Raw genomic sequence first — 27,121 nt, forward strand, 5'->3', positions numbered from 1 at the left:
TAAAGTAGCTAGTCAATAGCTGCACTCTACTGCCTCTGTTTGTTGAGCAATTGTTTTGCCTTTACTAGCAACTTTAAACCGTTAGCGTTTTTAAACCGTCGCATTAGCCACTGGGCCAAGTGGCCCAGTGGCTAACGCGACGGTCTGGAGGTTTGATACTCTCTGATCGCGGGTTCTATCCCCGTCCGTGGTATGGTTTGTTTGCAATCGTGTCATTACGATTTCGTGAGTCATATCAACTTTATTTTGAATATTGTCCTTTAAACATACCCCCGGAACATCCTGGTAATATCCCACAAACGCCCATACCTCTATAATCTATCAGTTTAAATTCCTAGACAAGTCATCAATTACCCCGTCAATCAAATTGGCTAATGCTACCACTCCTGCCCCATAGAGATGAACACCATCCCTTGCATTCATATCATGTTTGCCATAGAATTTGCCCCAGATATCAATGAATGAGATTGCAAGTTCCTTGCAGTACCTGTCTAGCCAGTAGTTTATACCAGTTGCCTTAGACATCCATTCATTGCCCACTCCCTTTCTAGGCAAGATGCTACATATGATAGGGATCCCTCCCTTAGACTTGACTACTACTATAGCTGACCTGTACTTATCCAGTAGCTCCTGTCTCCTGCCCTTCCAGATGTCATTTCCACCAGCACTAAGATAATGGGCTTGTTCCCATTACCTGACGTAATATCCACCCTGCTGATTATGTCATCAACTCCAGCTCTTGGGGAGAACACTGTCTGACCTTTCTGTCTGTTACAAAAAGCGTGGTCCATATATCTTACCTGAGAGTCTACCATAATTAGAATATGGGAATGGACTTCAGATTCAGGAAGGATATAGGAAAGTACTGGTTTGGTAATAGAGTTGTGGATGAGTGGAACAAACTCCCGAGTACAGTTATAGAGGCCAGAACGTTGTGTAGCTTTAAAAATAGGTTGGATAAATACATGAGTGGATGTGGGTGGGTGTGAGTTAGACCTGATAGCTTGTGCTACCAGGTCGGTTGCCGTGTTCCTCCCTTAAGTCAGTGTGACCTGACCTGACTAGGTTGGGTGCATTGGCTTAAGCCGGTAGGAGACTTGGACCTGCCTCGCATGGGCCAGTAGGCCTTCTGCAGTGTTCCTTCGTTCTTATGTTCTTATTATAATGTTCATTGTACATTTACATTGTAATTTTACATTCAGATAAGTGAAAGGTGAATTATTGAGAATCATCATTGAAAGTATGTAGGTATTATTTAATATTTTCGATATTACAACTTGGATAATGGGAAACACATCAAAAAAAATCGAATTCATAAATATAAAATATACATTTTTCAGAAATCACCAAAATGTTATTTATAGAGTATAGTTCAAGAAGGTAAACCAGACAGAGAATGTATGTATTTCCTCCCATTAAGTCAATGACATTTCTTTAGTAAAATGTGGAAATATTTAGTGGACAAATTAGTTTAAATGATAATATTGTAAACTATAAAATTCAGAATTAAATACCTTTCCCTCACAGTCAGGAATCCAAAGAAAATTTCACGTCACCTAAATAAAATGAAGCACCTTAGCACTTGAAAACAAAATGGTGAATGTAACAGAATTAAAACACAAAGACGGTTTAGATTTTCTTCATGGTTTGTTTTAAGAGTTTTGGCCAGCCGAACCAGGCGTCAATACCTTTGATACCAAGGAACTTGTAACCCTGACTCTTCATATATTCTATAAGAACCTTTGGACCTTCTGGAACATGGTTGATCTCCACACACATGAGACGGAATGTGATCTTCTCCCAAGGAACTGTTTTTAATACCTGAAGGAACACACAAAGTAACATTTTAAATACACTATAGATAAAAGATATAACTTTATTTTATTGCAAAACCAGTTTATTTTCTGATGCTACAACAATTTTAAGAAAATAAAACATTAAAGACTAAACCGGGTTATTGTAAAGAAATGATATAGAGTAATATGTACTGTATAACAACCCCTGTAAATATTCAGGCACGCACAAACACACGAGCATGTACGTGCGTGATAGTAATATACAGGAACAGCGCTCCCTGCATTTTAGTGTTTTAGGGCCTACCCTAGGATCTTGCATAGGACGTTGAACGTGACCGGGTTAGTAAACAAACCCACAACGTGTAACAAGGCACCCAAAGTCAGAAGAGGCAGGTGAGGACCACAGTTTAATATGACAACTTGAAAGTGCCGGTATTTGCTGGAAGCAGTGAGGTGGCAAGTCAGGACGAGTGTCAGGCACCTGGTATTATTAGAAGTGGATCATTACAGCAATATCAGCAGGATAAGGTGACCCCCAAAACAGAGAAATAAGTGAGGGCAAAATCGTTAGATTAGTCAGTGAGCATAATCAAAAATTATACAGAGAGTGAGATAGAAAAAATAAATAAAAAACAAACAGGTTGTAAATAACAGCCATCAGTCTTGGACATTTTTGTCCAGGTATGTGTCTACTATATATGAAAAAGTGTGAACATCTGGACAGCAAAATGATAATATCTTGATAGTGATGTGAGTGACGAGCGGAGTACAAAGTAAGTTTAGTGTTAGATTGCCGTGAGGAAAATGCTGTGGGACATCAAGACCACAGAGTTGTAGATGAATGGTTCAGAGAACCGACACGTTGATAAATTAGACACATGTGCAACTCTTGGGTATCAATAAAGATACCCAAGAGTTGCACATGTGTCTAATTTATCAAGACCAAAGAGGCTAGCAACGTCTCTTCACTGCCAAATGCAAGTATCACGTATATGTGGAAGCAATTCAGATCTGTCAGGACTGTAATTAACCTTCCATAGCTGAATGTGAGAACAAGGCATAGAGTAATTGGTACTTAAGCAGAGACACAATACTGGATGTGATTTTTGCCATAGATTTGGTGTAAGATATTTTTTTTTAATTTCACTTACGGTTTTAAGTACTTCCTACTTTTCTTGGCTCCTGTATAATTCCTTAAGGTTAAGTTCGATACTTTTTATTTCTCTGGCCAGTGTCTCCTTCTGTATTTCAGATGTACTGACTCCTTACAGCAGCTCTGTGATTCTTCACCTTCGCCTGTAGAGGAAGCATTTCTCTTTCTACTTTACATCTTCTCTTTTTTTTTTTCTTAGGGAAATGTGCATTGAGCATACCTCAAGTACCAAAGAGTTAATTCTTTCTAGGCAAAGATTTGGATCCGTGTTGTTTACGATACCTTCTCGGCTTGTTCTATTTATGACCTGGTTAATTTGATCCCACTGTATATTTCTGTTACTGAAGTTGAATTTGGTGAAGGCACTGATTTCGTCTGCTGGTCATTAGCCCTACACATACATGTCTGTATTTCAATTATGTTTTATTTCTTACCTGATCATCATCATTAGTGAAGATTCGTTCACGTGTATTTTCCCGTTTTGTTGGCTCCATTGTTGGCTGGCTTCAGGTGAATCTGTTGCTGAGATTTAATAGGTCATGTGTGTGTGTGAATTTTCACGTAAGCAGTCTCCTGGGGTTATCCAGACAGAAGTCAATTTCCAAAAGCTGTTCCTTGAATTATTGGAAGTTGTTTCTGGTGTCTTGTATACAACCACAATGACAAGGTTTTGTTTTAAATCTTTACTGCCAGAACTTCAACTACATTTCTGGTGTTTAGTAATTCCGAGCAAATGAACGGCTCTAACATACAGGTCAACCTTCCCTGGTTTCCTGTTATTTCTGTTGCATCCGAATAAGTTGTATCCTGGGGTCTATGTTTTTGTTGTCGAAGTGAATCTTGTGTAGGTTTCTCTAAAATCTGGAAACATTGTATTTGACTCTTTGAACAGTCCACTGACTAAAGATATATTGTTTGTTGATGACTTTAGATCCTTTATATAGAGGAACCCTGGTTTTCGTCCGGTCCGGTTATCATACAATTCAGTTTTTGATCACATTTCTCGGCGAAATTTTCCCCTTTTTTGTGCATCTGCTTCGAAATTGTTCATACCAGACTCTTCCGCCTGGCCATGGGACACGGCCGCTTATATAGTTATTACTCGCTCAGTGAGCATTTCTTGGCGCATTCTTCCAAAACATTTCATAATAATCCATTTTTTGGCCCCATGGTGGGTAAATAAGCCACCATGGGGCCAAAGAAAATTCAGAGTGTCGGTCCTTTGAAAAAGAAGAGAGAAACACGATAGAATTCAAGAAAGAACTTGTAGAAAGATACGCAAGTGGTGTAAGTGTGGCTGCGCTCGCTAGGATGTATGGGAAGTCCAGTGACTCTCAAGCTGGTCCTAGTGCCAGTAAAAGACGAAGAAGGGAAGTATCCCTGGATAGGACTTTGATACCTGAAGTCCTTATGGAGGGGGATTCCCCTTCCAAACAATAAAATCTCCTCCCTCTCTCCTCCTCACTGTTGTAGCATTGTCTTTTAAGGACTGACGAATAACACATATCTTGGGGAAATAGCTTAAAAGCAGAATTGCATTCTCCTTTGGTAATGAGGTCAGGGCATCCTTTTTGGATGGTCAAAATTGCACGTTCCACCTGTTTTTTTAGATATTCTGTGCCTTCAAATATGCAAGGCAGAGAATTTACACAGATCTGATTTCAGTTCACTACGATTTTTTTTTTTTTGGTGACTGGGTTCCATACTGGTGTAGTTTTTCCTGACTCCCTATTAACTACAGCACCTGTGCTAGCATCAGTGCCACCACCAGTACTTACTGGTAATGTATCAACACTATACTCCGAAGCATCATCCCTTTTATATTCATTTCCAGCTATCTTGTATTTTTGAATTGTGTAAGTCTTGGTCTTTCCCAGTTTCTTCAATATCAGGATCACTATATCTCTATCTGGTGCACTGTCCTACATTTCTATACTTTTACAAGTACTGTCTTCCAGGGTAAAATCAAGAGTGGTAGCATCACCTCACCCATTCTCTTCTCTTTCACAATTGTCATACAAGACTGCTAAATTATACAAAAAAGGGTTAATTCTTTTAAAATGGGCAGTGGTATATTGGTGGATATTTGCACATGTACCATGATTCCATTTTTTTTTTTAGAAATTACATTTTAGTTAGTGATACCTCCCTTTCATGTTTTAGTGTCACGGTCATCAACTTCTGATACAATTGACAGATTTCCTCAGTAGACTGCTTGTGTAAAAGTCTACTAAAAGAAAGATATTTTGAGGTAAAACGTTTATTGGATAAAAGTATTTGACTTGGCTCTAATGATTCATAGTGTATTCATAATTTTAATTTCAAGAATACCAACTTTACTTTTCACTACACACACACACACACACACACACACACACACACACACACACACACACACACACACACACACACACACACACACACACACACATATCTGAACTCAAATTAGGTTGTAACAAACCTCTCAGAATGGATAAACAGAGGAGTGAGATGGGGGTTGCAAACTGTTACCCATAAATTGATAGTCTGATCCTCTATCGTCTCGACTACCCGGACCTCTACTGGGAAAGATTTGGAACTAATATTATATTCCAACAGGAGCAACAACTGTAACTCAACAGAACTCTTCTCAGCCGTGGTTCGCGCCCCTCCCGTCGTCTACTCTTCTGTTTATATATTGACAGTTTATTACAACTTAATTTTAGTTCATAAGCGATGTGGCATTGATAAGGTAATAACAGATATACTGTTGCAGTTTACGGATCGAAGGAAGGAGTTCATCTGGGTTAAAGTTGGTGCCTCTGATTGGCAGGCGGTGCAACATATCCACAGTGAAAAGTAGGTGCGCCATTAGTACACTAAGAGAAAACACAGTAAATGTCCGGGGCCCGAGGCTGTTCAACAGCCTCCCACCAGGCATAAGGAGAATTACCAATAGACCCCTGGCCGTCTTCAAGAGGAAGCCGCATGGATACGTAAAGTTAGTGCCGGATCAACAGGGCTATGGTTCGTACGTTGGACTAGTAACAGCCTGGTTCATCAGACCCTGATCCACTATGAGGCCTGCTTATGGACGGGGCCGCAGGGACGCTTACCCCTGGTAAACCCTGCAGGTAGACTTCAGGTAGTAAGTATTAGGTCCTATTCCTTTCCATGTATGTGTGTGTGTGTACTCATCTAACTGCGGTTGCAGGGGTCGAGTCAAAGCTCATCGCTGGTCGCTACTAAGTACACTCTCTCCATTTTCCATAAGCTTTATCGAATCTGTCCTTAATTCTGTGTATGGATCCTGCCTCCACTACATGACTCTAGATTGTTCCACTTCCTGGCTAATTTGTGAATAAAGAAATATTTCCTAACATTCCCGTGACTCATTTGAGCCTTCAACTTCCAGTTGTGACCAGTTGCACTTGTGTCATATCTCTAAAACAGCCTGTACTTGTCCACCTTGCCAATTCCTTTCAGTATTTTATATGTCGTTATCATGTCCCTCTTGTCCTCCAGTGTCCTCAGGTTTATTTTCCCTAACCTCTCCTCATTGGACATACCCCTTTGCTTCGGTATCATTCTTGTTGCAAAAATGCAATGCTCAGCCTTGTAGGTTCATCGTCTTCTCTCTCTCTCTGGCATTGTTCCAAACATGTTGATGCATGAGATTTTTCAGTATCATCTCTGTCATTTTAGCTATCCCCATTTCTGGTTCCTTATGAGGCTCAAGACCAGGGTTTCTCAATCTCCTTGGGTTTGAAATCACCAACAACTATTAATTTTGCCCTACCCATGTGTGTCATAATGGCCACCTCATTTAGTTTGCCCTCCATTGCTATGTAACTTTCATCATATTTTTGTCTTGCCCTCCTGTTATTCTGTGGTGGGTTGTATATCACTGCAATCACCACTTTGGAACCTCCCAGTCTGAAGTGTTCCTACTATGTAGTTCCTTTCTTCCCTTCAGTCCATTCCTTCAGTCTCCTCGAATCTCCACTGGCTTTTTATGAGCAATGCAACTCCTTTTTTCCCTTCTCCCTCTACCTTCCTTCAGTATCTGATATATGGATGGAAAGATTGCATCTGTTATCCCCGTGAGCTTCGTTTCCGTGAGCGCTACGCTGTCTGCGGATACCTCCAAGATTGTGCCGCTAACATATATTTGGTATTTTTGTCAACATATATTTGTTATTTTGTCAATAGAAATTACTTTTCTGTCCAGTAAGTGGCTATTCGATGTTTATCTAAATTTTAAAATGTAGACAAGACAGTATCTCACCTTCATCTCGACACCTTCAATGTCGAGGGAGAAAAAGTCGACTACTGTCACATTAAGTGCCAGAAGAATGGAGTACAGTGGGAAAGCTTTCACTTTTATAGCTGAAGTGGAGTTACCAATTTGCCCTAAAACTCCTTTAGGCCCACTCGGTCTGTGGAAAAAAAATCGAGTTAACTATGCTAGTTATATGTAAAAATATTTTTATTTTCATATATACAGAGGAAACCAAGTTTTCAAACGTTCCAGATCTCGAACAAACCAAAGTCCGAAAAAATTCTATTTAGAAAAAATTGGCCTCGTCTTTGAACGTTTTCCTGGAGTTCGAACACGCTGATTTGTTTAAAATTCAGTTGTAAAAACTTTACACTTTATAAAGCCCTGTTTCAAAAGTACTTTAAAGTCACTTCTGACATTGACCTAACTCTTAGAAATCTTTTAGAAATCACTTCAAAATCATCCAATGAGTGAGGCTGATAATTAAAGCCTGGAAAATACTTTTTAGGACATGGAACATTTCGCATTTTGAACACCACCTAGGTACCAACAAGCTGAAACACCGGGCTCCACTTTATAAACATACAGACACACACACACACACACACACACACACACACACACACACACCACAGTGATAGAAAAGAAGCTGAAGGTTTGGTACACAAACGCGGACGGAATAACGAATAAATATGAGGAGTGGCACGAAAGAATCAGCGAGAAATCCCCAGACATCATAGCAGTCACAGAAACGAAACTCGCTGAGACAATAACAGATGCAATCTTCCTACCGGGATATCAGATCCTGAGGAAAGATAGAAGGAGTAGAGGGGGAGGAGGGGTTGCACTGCTCATAAAAAAACTGATGGGGATTTGAGGAAATGAAAGGCATGGACACGATTGGAGAAAGGGACTACATAGTGGGTACACTTCAATCTAGAGAACATAAAGTAGTCATTGGAGAACTGCAGGAGGCCAAGAGAGGAGTACGAAGAAAACGACAGAGCGATGGTGGACACACTGGCTGAGGTGACAAGAAGAGCTCACTCGAGCAGAGCAAAGATACTGGTAATGGGCGATTTCAACCACAGGGAGATCGACTGGGAAAACCTGGAGCCACATGGGGGCCCTGAAACATGGAGAGCCAAGATGATGGATGTGGTACTTGAAAACCTCATGCATCAACATGTCAGGGACACTACCAGAGAGAGAGAGAGAGGGGAGGATGAGCCAGCAAGGCTGGATCTTGTGTTCACCCTGACCAGTTCACACATTGAGGACATCAATTACGAGAGGCCCTTTGGAGCTAGCGATCACGTGGTTCTGAGTTTTGATTATAGTAAAGCTACAAGTGGAGAAGGTAATAGGAACTGAATGGGAAAAGCCAAACTATAAAAGGGGGGACTACACAGGTATGAGGAACTTCCTGCAGAAGGTTCAGTGGGACAGACAACTGGTAGGAAAATCAATAAACGAGATGATGGAATATGTAACAACAAAGTGCAAAGAGGCAGAGGAAAGGTTTGTTCCCAAGGGAAATAGAAATAATAGGAAGACCAAAGCGAGTCCTTGGTTTTCCCGAAGGTGTAGGGAGGCAAAAACTAAGTACACCAGAGAATGGAAAAGGTACAGGAGGCAAAGGACCCAGGAAAATAAGGAGATTAGTAGCAGAGCCAGAAACGAGTATGCACAGATAAGAAGGGAGGCCCAGCGACAGTACGAGAACGACATAGCATCGAAAGTCAAGTCTGACCCGAAACTGCTGTATAGCCACATTAAGAGGAAGACAACAGTCAAAGAAGAGGTGATAAGGCTGATGAAAGAAGATGGGAAACTCACAAGAAAAGATCAGGAAGCATGTGAGGAGCTCAATATGAGATTTAAGGAAGTATTTACAGTTGAGACAGGAAGGCCTCTGGGGGGACAGAACAGTGGGGGACATCAGCAAGGAATATGCCAACAAGTGTTGGATGACATACATACAAATGAGGTGGAGGTGAAGAAGCTGCTAAGGAACATCGATACCTCAAAGGCAATGGGACCAGACAACATCTCCCTATGGGTCCTTAGAGAAGGAGCAGATATGCTGTGTGTGCCACTTACCACAATCTTCAACACATCCCTGGAAATTGGGCAACTACCCCAGGTATGGAAGACGGCAAATGTAGTTCCCATTTTTAAAAAAAGGAGACAGAAAAGAGGCACTAAACTATAGACCTGTGTCACTGACGTGTTATTGAGAAGATTATCAGGAGGAGAGTGGTGGAGCACCTGGAATGGAACAAGAGTATAAACGCTAACCAGCATGGATTCATGGAAGGCAAATCCTGTGTCACAAACCTTCTGGAGTTTTATGATAAAGTAACAGAAATAAGACACGAGAGAGAGGGGTGGGTTGAATGCATCTTCTTGGAGTGCAAGAAGGCCTTTGACACAGTTCCTCGCAAGAGATTAGTGCAGAAGCTAGAGGATCAGGCGCACACAACAGGAAGGGCACTGCAATGGATCAGAGAATACCTGAGAGCGAGGCAACAACGAGTCATGGTACATATTGAGGTATCACAGTGGGCACCTGTGACGAGCGGGGTCCCACAGGGGTCGGTCCTAGGACCAGTGTTATTTTTGGTATATGTGAACGACATGATGGAAGGGTTAGACTCAGAAGTGTCCCTGTTCACAGATAATGTGAAGTTAATGAGGAGAATTAAGTCAGATGAGGCTCAGGCAGGACTTCAAAGAGACCTGGACAGGCTGGACACCTGGTCCAGCAACTGGCTTCTCGAATTTAACCCCGCCAAATGCATAGTCATAAAGATCGGGGAAGGGCACAGAAAACCGCAGATGAAGTATAGGCTAGGTGGCCAAAGACTGCAAACCTCGCTCAAGGAGAAAGATCTTAGGGTGAGTATAACACCAAGCATGTTTCCGGAAGCACACATCAACCAGATAACTGCTGCAGCATATGGGCACTTGACAAACCTGAGAACAGCATTCCGATACCTTAGTAAGGAATTGTTCAGACACTGTACACCGTGTACGTCAGGCTCATACTGGAGTATGCAGCACCTGTTTGGAACCCGCACTTGATCAAGCACGTCAAGAACTTAGAGAAAGTGCAAAGGTTTGTGACAAGGTTAGTTCCAGAGCTAAAGGGAATGTCCTATGAAGAAAGGTTAAGGGAAATCGGCCTGACGACACTGGAGGACAGGAGGGCCAGGGGAGACATGATAACGACATATAAAATGCTGCACAGAATAAACAAGGTGGACAAAGACAGGATGTTCCAGGGAAGGGACAGAAACAAGAGGTCACAATTGGAAGTTGAAGACTCAGATGAGTCAAAGGAATGTTAGGAAGTATTTCTTCAGTCATAGAGTTGTCAGGCAGTGGAATAGCCTAGAAAGTGACGTAGTGGAGGCGGGAACCATACATAGTTTTAAGACGAGGTTTGATAAAGCTCATGGAGCAGGGAGAGAGAGAGAGGACCCAGTAGCAACCAGTGAAGAGGCGGGGCCAGGAATTGAGTCTCGACCCCAGCAACCACAATTAGGTAAGTTAGGTGAGTGCACACACACACACACACACACACACACACACACACACACACACACATACTAGATAACTGAAAAAGTATGGAGACCAAGGACCCAGGAAAATTAGGCAATACAAGCATAACATAGCATTGACAGATAAATCTGACTCAAAGTTGTTGTACAGCTTTGAGTGCTGGACACACAACACATAGCTGAGGAAGTGGTGAAGAAGCTGCTGGGTGAGCTGGGTCAGTGGTTTTCAACCGCCGGTCAGCAGAAATTCTCTGCCGGTCAGTGTGAAATTATCGCTGGTGCTTCAATCACGAGCGGGGCAGCACAGCCTGTGATGACGATTGTTGATACACACTTCGTTTAGTGTTTAGTCTGCCTGGTGTCGAAAACACGTATTATTCGCTTCCTGCTTGTATTGTGTTGTGGTACAGTGTAGCTTCTCTGTAGCGGACACTGGTGGAGACGCAATAAGTGTCCGTTATGGAGGGGTTAGTATAAACAAAACTGTTCATATGAAACATTTATATACATTGAACATCTGAAGATTATTTGAACAGGCCCGGTGGCCTGGTGGCTAAAGCTCCCGCTTCACACACGGAGGGCCCGGGTTCGATTCCCGGCGGGTGGAAACATTTCGACACGTTTCCTTACACCTGTTGTCCTGTTCACCTAGCAGCAAATAGGTACCTGGGTGTTAGTCGACTGGTGTGGGTCGCATCCTGGGGGACAAGATTAAGGACCACAATGGAAATAAGTTAGTCCTCGATGACGCACTGACTTTCTTGGGTTATCCTGGGTGGCTAACCCTCCGGGGTTAAAAATCCGAACGAAATCTCTCTCTCTCTCTCACCAACACTTACTGCGTCTCCACCAGTGTCCGCTTATATAGAAGTTTCACTGTATTTCGGAAAGCAAATTATTTCGTGTGTCATTGTGTTATAGAATTTAAAACACTACAAGAACAATAGTCAGGACAAAAGTAATGACAACACCTTAAGTAAGACAAGGAAAAAGAAATATGTTGATACTTCGGAATGTGCGACAGCAACTTAAAAAAATTTCCTTTTTTTTTTTTTTAAGCATTACGATAAGGAGTACTAAATTAAAGCTTTGGTTCCACTGTAGCTGCTAGCAGTCAACTATCACCACGGGCATTGTATGCAGTATGTTTCAAAATTCTATCAAATGACACTATGAAATTTTCATGACTTGCTTGTCATTTGCGTTCAAAGCTTAACGATCTTACTGATAAGCCACTGGATGTGTTTTGGAAGATTACACAACCAGATGAAAAGGCAAAAAAGTTAAATCAAGATGAGGACTAGTGACAAGTGGCTGCTTCAAGAGTCTTATTGAGTTGCACTTCGAGTATCTAAAGCCAAAAAAAAAAAAATTCAATGTTGGTTAAGTGTTAGTAAAGTCTTGCATCATGGATGTCGTTAGGTAAGACACATATGCAACAGTTAGGTATCTTTATTTCGAAACGTTTCGCTTACACAGTAGGCTTCTTCAGTCGAGTACAGAAAAGTTGATAGAAGCAGAAGAGACTTGAAGACGATGTAATCAGTCCATCACCCTTAAAGTTTTGAGGTGGTCAGTCCCTCAGTCTGGAGAAGAGTATTGTTCCATAATCTGAAACAATATGGAGTAGAAGTGACAGGATGGAGCCTATATTCCGCCAGGAAGTGAGATGTATTTGAAGACCTGTTTGTGTGCTCTCTGTGAATCTGAACCAGGATGCCCTCTCTTGAGCAGCTTTACCAGCAGCTGAGAGAAGAACTCAGAGTTGCTAAACTGGAGATACGGCGATTAACGGAGGAGAACAAGAGGATTCGTAGTAATCCACCTGTTGTGAGTCCCCAGGTTAAGAGGGGAGCTTGGTCCGTGGCCGGGCAACATGGAACCAAGCTGAAGATTAAGAAAACGGTTGGAGAGGCAGAAACAACGAGAAACCAGAAGACTGCCGTGGAAACTTCCAACTCATTCTCGGTGCTACCTGACGAATGTGAGTGTTCTACTGGGAATGCCACAACGAGCACTAAGGAAGCATTGGCAGACGTGAGTGAGACATCCCTAGAAACCCCAACGAAGACCATCGAGAACGTCATGACGAATTCTACAAGTGGTGTAATGCTACTTGGCGAATGTGAGTCGACTACTCGGAGCATCACTACGGACGACGCCAAGGAAGGTAATAACATTGTTGTTGTTGGGGATAGCCAGATTAGGTACATGGATAGGGCATTAGGAGAGTATGTTTTCCTGGGGCTGGGATGAAGGATATTGTTAGCCGTCTGGATGACATCATGAGAGGTAATGGGAGCAATCCTATTATCTGTCTCAGTGCTGGAGGCAACGATGTTGGCAGACGTAGGAGTGAGGACCTGATTAGCAGGTATAGGTCAGCAATAGAGATAATTAGGAAGAAGGGTGGCAAACCTGTCATATGTGGCATTTTGCCAAGGAGAGGAGTTGGAAATGAATGGTTGTCCAGAGCAATTGGTGTCAATTGCTGGCTGGACAAATACTGTAAGGAAAATGCGGTAACATTCATTGACAACTGGGACCTCTTCTATGGCAGAAATGACATGTATGCCAGGGATGGGGTTCACTTGTCTAGGTGTGGGGTGGGAGCACTGGCCAACGCAGTGGAGGGAACTGTTAGGTCTTTAAACTAGGAATAGTTAGTGGTATGGGTTTTGGCGGGAAAACTGTGAAGTCGCAGGGTAGTAACATGAGTACTAGGAGAACTAGTAATAGGCAAAATGAGGAGGATATTGGAAAGCCAGTGGCACTAATTGACAATGACAGTAATAGGTTTAGTGGAATAACAGAAAGGAGCAGGAAGGGTAAAGAGATAGGAGGGTCATTAAATATTTATTACACAAATAGTCGCAGTGCTAGGAATAAGTTGGACGAGTTGAGACTAGTTGCTAGTGCAGGTAACATAGATGTATTTGCCATTACTGAGACGTGGTTTAATTCAAAAAGTCGGGACATGCCTGCAGAATGTCACATTCAGGGTTTTAAATTGTTCCAAGTAGATAGAAGTATCGGGAAGGGGGGTGGGGTGGCTTTGTATGTCCGAGATCGCTTGAACTGTTGCATAAAAACGGGTATTAAGTCTGAAGTAACACATACAGAGTCTGTTTGGATAGAATTTTCAGAGGGACATGAAAAATTAATTTTAGGTGTGATATACCGTCCCCCAAATTTAGATAGGGACCAGGGGAGACTACTATGGGAGGAAATTGTTAGGGCCACAAGGCACGATAATGTAGTAATTCTAGGAGACTTTAACTTTAGTCATATTGATTGGAATTTCTTGACTGGGAATTTAGAATCATACGATTTCTTAGAAGTAGTTCAGGATTGTTTTTTGAAGCAGTTTGTGACAGAACCTACAAGGGGTAATAACCTGCTTGACTTAGTTCTGGCAAACAATGAATCCCTTGTTAATAATTTAGAAGTTTCAGAGGAACTGGGTGCTAGCGACCACAAATCAATTACATGTAGAATTGAATGGAAGTATGATAGTAGGGATAACTCAGTAACAGTCCCAGATTTTCGCTTAGCAGATTACGATGGGCTTAGAGAACACTTATCATCTGTTGACTGGGGTAACGAAGAGAGCTATCAATATGACAGTTTTCTGAACACAATACATGCTGCTCAAAGAACGTTTATCCCTTATAAGGAAATCAGATCAAATAGAAATGACCCAAAATGGATGAATAATAGGCTGAAATATCTACTAGGGCATAAGAAAGGAATTTATAGGCGTATCAAAAGAGGCGAGGGTCATCTTATGAATCAGTATATTGACATTAAGAGGGACATTAAAAAGGGGATAAGAAAAGCTAAAAGGGACTATGAAATTAAAGTTGCTAGGGATTCTAAAACTAACCCAAAAAGTTTTTTCCAGGTCTATAGAACAAAAGTCAGAGATAAGATAGGTCCCCTTAAAAATAACTATGGGCATCTTACTGACAAAGAGAATGAAATGTGCTCGATTTTAAATAATTATTTTCTCTCGGTTTTTACACAGGAAGACACTAATAATATTCCGGTAATTAATTTTTATAGTGGATCAGAAGAAGATAAATTATGTAACATCACAGTCACTAGTGAAATGGTTGTGAAGCAGATAGACAGACTGAAGCAAAATAAGTCACCGGGTCCTGATGAGGTTTTTTCAAGGGTTCTAAAGGAATGCAAAATGGAAGTCTGTGAACCATTAACTAATATTTTTAATTTATCTCTTCAAACAGGTGCAGTGTCTGATATGTGGAAGATGGCTAATGTAATTCCTATTTTTAAAACGGGACAAGTCGTTACCGTCAAATTACCGCCCAATAAGCCTGACCTCAATTGTAGGCAAATTACTAGAGTCAATTATAGCTGAGATTATAAGAAGCCATCTCGATAAGCATATCTTGATTAATGATACTCAGCATGGATTCACAAGAGGCCGGTCTTGTCTAACTAATTTATTGACTTTCTTCAGTAAAGCTTTTGAGGCTGTTGACCACGATAAAGAATTTGATATTATTTACTTAGATTTTAGTAAGGCATTTGATAGAGTTCCGCACCAAAGACTGTTGAAGAAAGTAGCAGCTCATGGCATTGGGGGAAGGGTGCTCTCGTGGATCGAATCATGGCTCACAGACAGGAAGCAAAGAGTGTCCATAAATGGGGTTAAATCCGAGTGGGGATCAGTAACAAGTGGCGTTCCACAGGGATCAGTCTTGGGCCCGTTGTTGTTCATAATATATATCAATGATCTTGATGAGGGAATTACTAGTGATATGAGCAAATTCGCCGATGACACGAAGATAGGTAGGATAATTGATTCAAACGTAGATGTTAGGGATCTTCAGGAGGATTTAGACAAACTCTACTCTTGGTCAGAAAAGTGGCAGATGCAGTTCAATGTAGATAAATGCAAGGTTCTGAAGCTCGGGAGTGTCCATAACCCTAGCACTTATAAGTTAAATAATGTAGAACTTAACCATACAGATTGCGAAAAGGACTTGGGGGTTATGGTAAGCAGCAACCTTAAACCAAGACAGCAGTGCCTAAGCGTACGTAATAAGGCAAATAGATTACTGGGATTTATATCAAGAAGTGTAAGCAACAGAAGTCCAGAGGTCATACTGCAGCTTTATACATCATTAGTAAGGCCTCACCTAGATTATGCAGCTCAATTCTGGTCTCCATATTACAGAATGGACATAAATTCGTTGGAAAACATTCAGCGTAGGATGACTAAATTAATACATAGCATTAGAAATCTTCCTTATGAAGAAAGATTGAAGACTCTTAATTTACATTCACTTGTTAGACGAAGAATGAGGGGAGACCTGATCGAAGTGTATAAGTGGAAGATAGGTATTAATAAAGGGGATATTAACAAGGTCTTGAGGATATCTCTCCAAGAGAGAACCCGCAGTAATGGATTTAAATTAGATAAGTTTAGATTTAGAAAGGACATAGGAAAGTATTGGTTTGGAAATAGGGTAGTAGATGAGTGGAACAGTCTACCTAGTTGGGTTATTGAGGCTAGGACTTTGGGTAGTTTCAAATTTAGGTTGGATAAATACATGAGTGGGATGGGTTGGATTTGAGTGGGACTTGCACATCAGAGCTTATTTCTTGGGTAGCATTGAAAATTGGGTAGGTCAAATGTTTGTTAGTAGGATGAATTGTGTTTCGGAATAAAGTTGCCTAACTGTTGCCTATGTGTCTTACCTACCAACCTGTCGGTATTGTATACCATTTTGATGTTCATCTTGTCAGACACTGCAACACATGGCCTCTTGGTACAGAAAAAGCTTTAGACAACCCTTTCAAGTGAGAACTGTTGGATCTGAGAGGGACCTGACCTCTCAGTGGCTACACTCTCACTACTACTACTACTACTACTACTCTGCACCTCTCCTTCCGACAGTATTTAAGTCTCCGCACTGTCGCTTGATCTTCAGATAGTTCCTGACTATGGATCTGAACTTCTCCAGGCCGAGGGACTGACAACCTCAAATTCTACGACTTCAAGGGTGATGGACTGATTACATCGTCTTCACATCTCTACTCTTCCTGCCTACTTTCTGTATTCGACTGAAGAAGCCTACTGTGTAGGCGAAACGTTTCGGAATAAAGTTGTCTAACTGTTGCATATGTGTCTTACCTAACAACCTGTCGGTATTGTATACCATTTTGATGTTCATAGGTAGAGGTTGTTTTGATAAGGACCTGCCTCGCATGGGCCAGTAGGCCTTCCACAGTGTTCCACCATTCTTATGTTCTCATGACATTCCTCAAGTCAGGTGCGTCACATCTCACTCTCCGCCTATATATATAATGTCTTTCTACCTCTGTATGTTAGAAGTGATCAACGTCCCAGGAACGAAACGTTTTCTAATAAATATGTTATAGTGTTTGCTTACGTGTCTTTCTAAACCAACTTGTCGGTATTTATTACCAAGGTTTATACCAAAAAAGTTAATAAATTCGTAAGACAGGAACGCCCCTTTGTAAAACCGTGTTGAGATTCATTAATCAAGTTATGCCTATCAAGATGGCTACGAATTGCCTCGGCAATTATTGATTCCATAAATTTTCCCACTTATTGGTCTACAGTTCGAAGCTAAGGACCTGTCACCTGCCTTGTAAATAGGTATTACGTTTGCCATTTTCCACTTATCAGGCACTATGCCAGTTTGTAGTGAGATGTTGAAAAGATTAGCCAAAGGTTTGCAAAGTTCCTCTTTACATTCCTTTGAAAACTTAGCAAACAATTCATCAGGACCTGAGAATTTGTTAGGTTTTAATTTCTCTATTTGTCTGAGGACCATGTCAGTTACTGCAGTCGTGCATAGTTTATTATCGTCCTGTTCTTCATAATTTATTATTTCTGGAAATTCGCTAGTGTCTTCCTGAGTAAACACTGAGAGGAAGTAAGAATTGAAAATTTCTCACGTATCCCTATCACTCTCAGTGATCTGACCTGAGCTACTCTTAAGTGTTTCTAATATACTTCTGTATACCTGAAAGAACCCTTTTGGGTTAGTCTTCGAATCCCTTGCGATCTTAGCTTCAAAATCCCTTTTTGCTTTTCTTACTCTTTTTTTTAATTCACTCTTTAATTGAATATATTGATTCCTTGACTGCCCATCTCCTCTTTTGATACGCCTATATATGCCTCTCTTTTGGCCTGTGAGATGTTTTAATCTATTGTTCATCGTTTTGGGATCATTTTTGTTAGATCTAATTTCCCTATTCGGAACAAAAGTTGTCTGGGCAGCTACAACTATGCTCTGAAAAACGTCGTATTGGCAACCAACACCAGCTACCTGGAAATAAATTGTATAAAATACCGACACAATGGAAATATAAACACACATGCAGTATAAAGTGATCCTTTATTGACAACGTTTCGCCCACACAGTGGGCTTTTTTCAAGTCACATATAGATCTACCTGGGTGGAAGGTACGAGAGTATTTGTAGTCAGGTTGAGAATGCTGCATGTGATGATCTACCGAGTGGGGTTATAGAGTCTAAAATCTTGGGTAGCTTGGAAGAGAGATTGGATAAGTATATGAGCAGGCCTTCTACAGTGTTTCTTCATTCCTATGTTCTTATGTGGGATAGCGTTGACCAGGATTCTTCGGTATTGAGTGTTGTCTTCTGTGGCGATAAGTCTTGAGTTTCTGTAGTTTATCAAGTGGTTGTGTGAATTACGGTGTTGTACACAGGCATTCCTTGTATCGTCAGACCTGCTTGCGTATTGGTGTTCTGAAATACGTGTTTGGGGGTGTCTTGATGTTTCGCCCACGTATGATTTGCTGCAGTAATTACAAGGGATTATGTATACCCCTGTAGAGGATGGAAGGTTGTCTTGAATATTACTGGTAATGTCCTTGATGGTCGTGGTTGTGGAGGTAGATACCTGGAATGAGGTATTGGAAAAAAATGTTGGAAACGTGTTTGGCAATGGAGTTGGTGGGGAGGACTATGTATCTCTTCTCGGCAGTGTCTTCTCTGGGTGTGTTGAAGATGTTTAATGCCCGTCGTCTGCAGTCTCTGGTGAAGTGACGAGGATAGTGAAGTTTGGAAAATACTTGTTCAATTATAGTGCATTCTTCCTCAAGGAACTCATTGCTGCAGATTCTGAACGCGCGTAGGAAAAAGCCTATAATTATACCGCGTTTAGTTTTGGTGCCGTGGTGAGAATTAGAAGTGGAGAAGATTGTTTTGGTTGGTGAGTTTTCGATACTTTAAAACGAAGTTCATGGTTAGCTTTGCAGAGAAGAACATCAAGGAAAGGAAGAGTGTTGTCGACTTCTTCAAGTGTGAACTGGATTGAGGGCTCGACCTGGTTGAGCTTGTCTTGGAGAGCTTGAACGTTGAAGCGTCTGGGAGTTATGATGAGAATGTCCTCAACATAACGGAGCCAGGTGACAGACGAAGGAATAAAGGGAAAACGCTCAGCTTCCAGACTTTTGGGCTACCCATGAGTTCGCCAATCAGTGCCGTCCAGGCGAACCTATACATGGAACATCTGGAAGCCGAGCGTTTTTCTACCATTATTCCTTCGTCTGTCACCTGGCTTCGTTATGTTGACGACATTCTCATCGTAACTCACAGACGCTTCTACGTTCAAGCTCTCCAAGACAAGCTCATCCAGGTCGAGCCCTCAATCCAGTTCACACTTGAAGAAGTCGACAACACTCTTTCTTCCTTGATGATGTTCTCTGCAAAGCTGACCATGAACTTCGTTTTAAAGTCTATCGAAAACCCACCAACCAAAACGATCTTCTTCACTTCTACTCTCACCACGACACCAAAACTAAACGTGGTATAATTGTAAGCTTTTTCCTGCGCGTACTCAGAATCTGCAGCAATGAGTTTCTTGAGGAAGAATGCACTATAATTGAACAAGTATTTTCCAAACCTCACTATCCTCGTCACTTCACCAGAGACTGCAGACGACGGGCATTAAACATCTTCAACACACCCAGAGAAGACACTGCCGAGAAGAGATACTTAGTCCTCCCCACCAACTCCATTGCCAAACACGTTTCCAACATCTTTTCCAATACCTCATTCCAGATATCTACCTCCACAACCACGACCATCAAGGACATTACCAGTAATAGACAGGACAACCTTTCATCCTCTACAGGGGCATACATAATCCCTTGTAATGACTAGCAAATTATTCGTGGGCGAAACATCAAGAGACCTCCGAATACGTATTTCAAAACACCAATACACAACCATTTAATGAACTACCGAAACTCAAGACTTATTGCCAGTGAAGACAACACTCAATACCGAAGAATCCTGGAATCATCTCTTATCTCTATAACCAACAACTTCAAGCAGAACAACGGCTTCTGTAACAGCTGAACCACTTGCCAAGAAATTCCTTCATCGCTATCCCACATAAGAACATAGGAATAGAGGAACACTGCAGAAGGTCTGCTCATATGCTTATCAAATCTCTCTTCCAAGCTACCCAAGATTTTAGACTCTATAACCCCACTCGATAGATCATCACATGCAGCATTCTCCACCTGACTATAAATACTTCCGTACCTTCCACCCAGGTAGATCTGTTTGTGCCTTGAAAAGCCCCCTGTGTAGGCGAAACGTTGTCAATAAAGGATCACATTATACTACATATGTATTTATATTTCCACCAGCTACCTGACCCATAGACAGATCATCCCAATTTAGCTCACCCAAGTAATTTTTCGGTCCCAGGAAATCAGCCAATCGAAAGTCTGGGACAGAGACTTGATTGCAGTTTACTGTGCAATTCCATAATATATTGAAATTAAGTGATTTGTGATCACTTTCCCCAAGCTCATCATTAACCTCAAGATTATTAATTAGTGAATCTTTGTTGGCAAGAACCAAGTCATGCAGATTGTTTCTTCTAGTTGGTTCTGTCACAAACTGTTTTAAAAAGCAATCCTGATCTGTATCACGAAAGTCACTAGACTCAAGATTTCCTGTCAAATTGTTCCAATCAATTTGTCTAAATTTAAAATTCCCCGTTACCACAGCATTTTCATATCACGACGACTTATGAATTTCGTCCCATAACAGCTTACTGCACTACCTATCAAGGTTTGGGGGCCTATATATCACACCCAAAATTAATTTTTCATACCCCTCGAGAAACTGTAGCCAGAGTCTGGGTCCGATGATTCTATTCTTATATAAAGTCTAACACAACAATTTAAATTATCTCTGACATACATCGCCACTCCATCACCCTTCCTGTTGACCCTATCGGTGTGGAATAGTTTATAGCCCTTTATGCTGCATTCAGAAGGCATTTCTCTATCCTTCAAGTTGAACCCGGTCTCAGTTATAGCAATAATTTTCTATATTACCTACACTCTTGCGAGTAATCTTAGCTCATCTGTCTTATTTCTTAGACTCCTACTATTTGTATAGTAAACCTTAAGGGAACTAGTTACTCGTTTCCCTCTATTATCTCTCTTTGTTTGTTGATCAGTTGCTTTGTCTTTATTAGGAACTTTATTTTGAATATTGTCATTTAAACATATCCCTGAGGTATCCTGGTAATATCTGCTGTTTCAAACAATAATACTGCAGCCTGATTGTTTCCCACAAACATCCATACCTCTATAATGTATCAGTTTAAAGTCCTAGACAAATCATCAATTACCCTCTCAATCGAATTGGCTAATGCAACCACTCCATCCCCAAAGAGATGAACCCAACCCTTGCATACATATCATGTTTGCCATTGAATTTGCCCCGGTTATCAATGAATGGGATTGCAAGTTTCTTGCAGTACCTGTCTAGCCAGCAATTTATACCAATTGCCCTAGACATCTATTCATTGCCCACTCCCTTTCTAGGCAAGATGCTACATATGACTGGGATCCCTCCCTTAGACCTGACTACTTCTATGGCTGACCTGTACTTATCCAGTAGCTCCTGTCTCCTGCCCTTCCCATTGTCATTTCCACCAGCACTAAGACAGATAATGGGCTTGTTCCCATTACCTGACATAATATTATCCAACCTGCTGACTATGCCACCAACATCAGCCCCTGGGAGGCACACTGACTTTTCTATCTCTGTTACATAAAGGACGTTTCGTATATCTTACCCGAGAGTCTCCCACAATCAGAATATTCTTACCTTGATTAGCAGGGGAATCAGAGGTACGTTTAACCTCGCTAACCACTGAAGTACACTCGTATTAGAGAACAGAGGGCCGATTTCCTACCTTCACATCTTCTTTGTTAATCCTCCTTATCTTCCTTCTTTCTGAACTGTGAACCACTTTCCACTTAAAGTGGCTGCCACTCTCACTGGTGGTAAGCATTTCCTCCTTACTAGCACCAACTTTCTCACACTCCCAAACACATCTAGGCGAAGTTTCAGCCTCCTATTTTCCTCCTGAAGAAGTAGAACTTCCTTCTTCAACACTTTAAGATGAGATTTTAAAACACTACAAGAAGCCATGGTGCTTGGTAACACCCCACGCTAATACCCAGACAGCTTAGGACAGGTATGGCCACACATGACCACTCACCTCAGCGCCTGGCAAAGCTGAGAATAGCATTCTGATAGTTCAGTAAGGAATCGTTCAAGGCTCTGTAAACAGTGTACGTCAGGCCCATACTGGAGTAAGCAGCACCAGTTTGGAACCCACACCGGGTAAAGCACGCCATGAAATTAAAGAAAGTGCAAAGGTTTGCAAGAAGGCTAGTTCCAGAGCTAAGGGGAATGTCCTACGAAGAAAGGTTAAGGAAAATCGGCCTGACGACACTGGAGGGCAGGAGGTTTAGGGGAGACATGATAACGACATACAAAATACTGGGAGGAATTGACAGGGTGGACAGAGACAGGATGTTCCAGAGCTGGGACACATGAACAAGGGGTGACAATTGGAAGTTGAAGACTTAGATGAGTCAAAGAGATGTTAGGAAATATTTCTTTAGTCATAGAGTTGTCAGGAAGTGGAATAGTCTGGCAAGTGATGTAGTGGAGGCAGGAACTATACATAGTTTTAAGACGAGGCATGATAAAGCTCACTGAGCAGGGAGAGAATCTAGTAGTGATCAGAGAAGAAGCGGGGCCAGGAGCTATGTATCGACCCCTGCAACCACAAATAGGTGAATACACACACACGCACACATGCATAGGATATCAGATCCTGAGGAAAGACAGAAGGAACAGAGGGGGTGGAAGAGTAGCACTGCTCATCAAAACTGATGGGATTTTGATGAACTGCAGAGAGGAGACAGAGGAGAAGCAAGAGACTACATAATAGAAACACTTCAGTCTGGAGGTCCCAAGTTGGTAATTGCAGTGATGTATAACCCACCACAGAACAGCAGGAGGCCAAGGCAAGAATATGATGAGAGTAATAGAGTGATGGTTGACACACTGGCCGAAGCGGCCAGAAGGGCTCATGCGAGCAGGGCAAAGCTACTCATTATGAGTGACTTCAATCACTATAAAATCGGCTGGGAGAAACTGGAGCCGCATGGGGGCCAAGAAACGTGGAGGGCTAAAATGATGGAGGTGGTACTGGAAAGCCTCATGTACCAACACATAAGACACTACCAGAGAGATAGAGGAGAGGATGAACCAGCAAGACTGGACCTAGTATTTACTATGAGTAGTGCAGACATTGAGGACATCACACATGATAGACCCCTCGGGGCCAGTGATCACGTGGTTCTGAGCTTCGAATAAAAAGTAGAGTTACAAGTGGAGAGAGATACAAGAAGGGCAGGACGAATGAAGCCAAACTACAAGAAAGGAGACTATGCAGGCATGAATTTCCTGCACGAGGTTCAGTGGGACAGAACACTGGCTGGGAAGTCAGTAAACGAGATGATGGAATATGTGACAACATTATGCAAGGAAACTGAGAAAGTCAGGATGAGCTCTTCGTTCATCCTAAGGTGTAGGGAGGCCAAAACCAAGTGTGCTAGAGAATGGAAGATGTATAGAAGGCAAAGGACCCAGGAGAATAAGGAGAGCAGTCGTAGAGCCAGAAATGAATATGCACAGATAAGGAAGGCTCAACGACAATACGAAAATGACATAGCAGCAAAAGCCAAATCTGACCCGAAGCTGTTGTACAGCCACATCAGGAGGAAAACAACAGTCTGTAATAAAGTTGGTAGAATTACCGACAATATGTAAAGTAAAAGGACACAAGTGCAACTAATGTGACATTTATTGTGGCAACGTTTCGCTCTCCAGGAGCTTTATCAAGCCATTACAAACAATACATGGACACAGAGGGTATATAAAGGCTCAGAGTGAGGTGAATACTAGTGAGGTACCAATTTGAGGTTCACTAGTGGTAGTAGTAGTAGTAGTAGTAGTGGTAGTGACAAAAGTAATACAATATGGTAGAGCAATTAATTCGTACATGAGTAAAAGGATATAAAAGCTATTACTTGGGTAACATAAAAATAGGTTGGACAAATATAAACTGGAAAGAGGCAGCTTGTTTCAGTGTTCACTCTGTGCTTTGTGTAGTATAACAGGAGAGACTATGTGATGGCAGGGTTTACTGTTTTCAGGAGGATTCTTGCTAAGACTTCGGAGATGGTGAAGCTGCCGTTGTTTTGTTTAATTGTATTCGAAACAGCGATCAGTGCTGATTCGAGGCACTTGCGTCTGCGGAAATTAGTTTCTTTGATCACTAATTGGGCGTCTCTGAATTTCATGAGATGACTGGTGTAATTTCGGTGTTGTACACAGGCGTTGTTCAGGTTATCGTTCCTACATGCGTAAATGTGTTCATTGAGGCGGGTGTCGAGGTTTCTGGCTGTTTCACCTACGTAAATCTTGTCACAGCCTCCACAGGGTATAGTGTAAACTCCGGCATTGACTGGTACGTGGTGCACCACGTACCAGTCACGTACCTATCCATTTGCGCCCTTCTGGCCACCTCAATAGTGTGTTCACCATTTTTTTGTTGATCTCGTCATACTCTTGTCTTGCTTTCCTGCTATTCTATGGTTGGCTGTACATCACTATCAATCAATCACTACCTTGAGACCCCAGTCTTAAGTGTTCGTACTATGTAGTCCCTTGCTCCTCCCCATTTCTTTCAACTCATCAAAACTGCACTAGTTTTTGATGGGCAGTGCATCTCCTTTTCCTTTGTTCTCTCTGTCTTTCTGCAGGATCTGATATTCAGTTTGAAATATCATGTTTCATATCATTCCCATGAGCTTGGCTTTTATGATGTCTGGGGATGACTCCATGATTCTGTTGTGCCACTCCATCTTCGTTGTGTACCATACCTTTAGCTTTTTTCACATACTGTATTCTGGGAAATTTGTGGGGTTTGGGGAACAGGAAACCTGGCAGGATACTATAAGAGGATATTGTGCAGGTGAAGTTTGTGCTGGGGTGGGTGGAGGCTGTAAATGAAATATGCGGTTTGTTTTGGGTTAATTTATATGGTTGTGGTGAGGTGATACGGTTATGTAGGAGGTTCTACGGGTTGTTGTGTTTGCTGGTCCTCCCGTCTCGGGGCGCCCTTACCTGCCTCTAACTTTGTCTCTCTTTTTCGCCCCTTGCATCTTTGTATCTTATCAGTTTGTCTTTTTGTTGGCATTCTGATGCGTTCAAGGTACACTCGCTGGTATTTTTATTCTTTTAGCTGTGTGTGTGTGTGTGTGTGTGTGTGTGTGTGTGTGTGTGTACTCACCTAGTTGTACTCACCTAGTTGAGGTTGCGGGGGTCGAGTCCGAGCTCCTGGCCCCGCCTCTTCACTGATCGCTACTAGGTCACTCTCCCTGTGTGTGTGTTTGTGTGTGTGTGTGTGTGTGTGTGTGTGTGTGTGTGTGTGTGTGTGTGTGTACTCACCTAGTTATGATTGCAGGGGTTGAGCCACAGTTCCTTGCCCCGCCTCTTCACTGGTCGCTTCTACGTCACTCTCCCTGCTCCATGAGCTTTATCATTCCTCTTCTTAAAGCTATGTATGGATCCTGCCTCCACTACTTCACTTTCCAGACTATTCCACTTCCTGACAACTCTGTGATCGAAGAAATACCTCCTAATGTCCCTGTGACTCATCTGAGTCCAAATTCCAATTGTGGCCCATTGTTTGTCCCATCTCTGGAACATCTTGTCGATTCCTCTCACCATTTTATATGTCATTATCATATCTCCCCTACCTCTCCTGTCCTCCAGTGTGCGTGTGTGTGTGTGTGTGTGTGTGTGTGTGTGTGTGTGTGTGTGTGTGTGTGTGTGTGTTTGTGTGTGTGTGTGTGTGTGTGTGTGTGTGTGTGTGTGTGTGTGTGTGTGTGTGTGTGTGTGTGTGTGTGTGTGTGTGTGTGTGTGAGAGTGTGTGTATGTGTGTGTGTGTGTGTGTGTGTGTGTGTGTGTGTGTGAGTGTGTGTATGTGTGTGTGTGTGTATGTGTATGTGTGTGTGTGTGTATGTGTATGTGTATGTGTGTGTGTGTGTGTGTGTGTGTATGTGTGTGTGTGTGTGTGTGTGTGTGTGTGTGTGTGTGTGTGTGTGTGTGTGTGTGAGTGTGTGTGTGTGTGTGTGTGTGTGTGTATGTGTGTGTGTGTGTGTGTGTGTGTGTGTGTGTGTATAGAAAGCCCTATGTTTAAATTTCTGTTTTCATCCACTAGAAATTATTTCTCTGAAAGCTATAAAATCCAGACATATTAATAAACATTTTAATATATATTTTTAGGTAGTCTTGAGGACTAGGGCAATATACTTATAATGGTAGTGTTATCCACTTGTAGATGTATTACCGAAGAATTGCAAATGTTTTATCATTGACCCAACAAGCGAATTATCCTTATAAAATAATTTTATTTTTAAACTACTGAGCGGTGTATTAAATTCACACAGGAAGTATATATAGCTTATTTGCAGTAAGTAAATGGAGTGACGATTATTTTATTCCTAAATCTTACTAAATATGCATGTCCCATCTGTTATGTTTGATTATGATTAATTAATCATGATCATTTATAGCTTAGTAATAAATTACTGGTAATTACAATAATTATATAATTTGTTTACTGTAGGTAAACAAGATAAAAATATTGAGAAAATTATTAAATAAAAATATTTTGTTAAGTCTTGCACTAACTCTAATTATTCCTTAGCTGAAGTTAGAGGTGGACTAAATCTATCTTTTCAGTTCTGTAAGTACAATCATGTAATTCTGTGTGTGGCCTGGACGAGGGCTCTGGTGGCCTGGTGGCTGAAGCTCTCGCTTCGCACGGCGAGTGTCTGGGTTCGATTACCAGCCAGGGTAGAAACCTTGGGCGTGTTTCTTTACACGGGTTGTCTATGTTGACCCATCAGTATAATG

General features: G+C 41.7%; 1 protein-coding gene across 1 annotated transcript in view; it reads right to left on the bottom strand.

Moving 5' to 3' along the window:
• Window positions 1–1,254: 1,254 nt before the first annotated feature.
• Window positions 1,255–27,121, bottom strand: part of LOC128701224 (protein Star-like) — a 66,881-nt gene continuing 41,014 nt past the window's right edge. The window contains exons 4-5 of the mRNA XM_070100472.1: window positions 7,217–7,367; window positions 1,255–1,821 (exon numbers count right to left, since the gene is read on the bottom strand). Of these exons, the coding sequence (XP_069956573.1) occupies window positions 1,630–1,821; window positions 7,217–7,367 (343 nt within the window). The 3' untranslated portion in view covers window positions 1,255–1,629. The remainder of the gene's footprint in view (window positions 1,822–7,216; window positions 7,368–27,121) is intronic.

Source organism: Cherax quadricarinatus, chromosome 72, assembly GCF_038502225.1.
Source record: "Cherax quadricarinatus isolate ZL_2023a chromosome 72, ASM3850222v1, whole genome shotgun sequence".
Lineage (NCBI taxonomy): Eukaryota > Metazoa > Arthropoda > Malacostraca > Decapoda > Parastacidae > Cherax > Cherax quadricarinatus.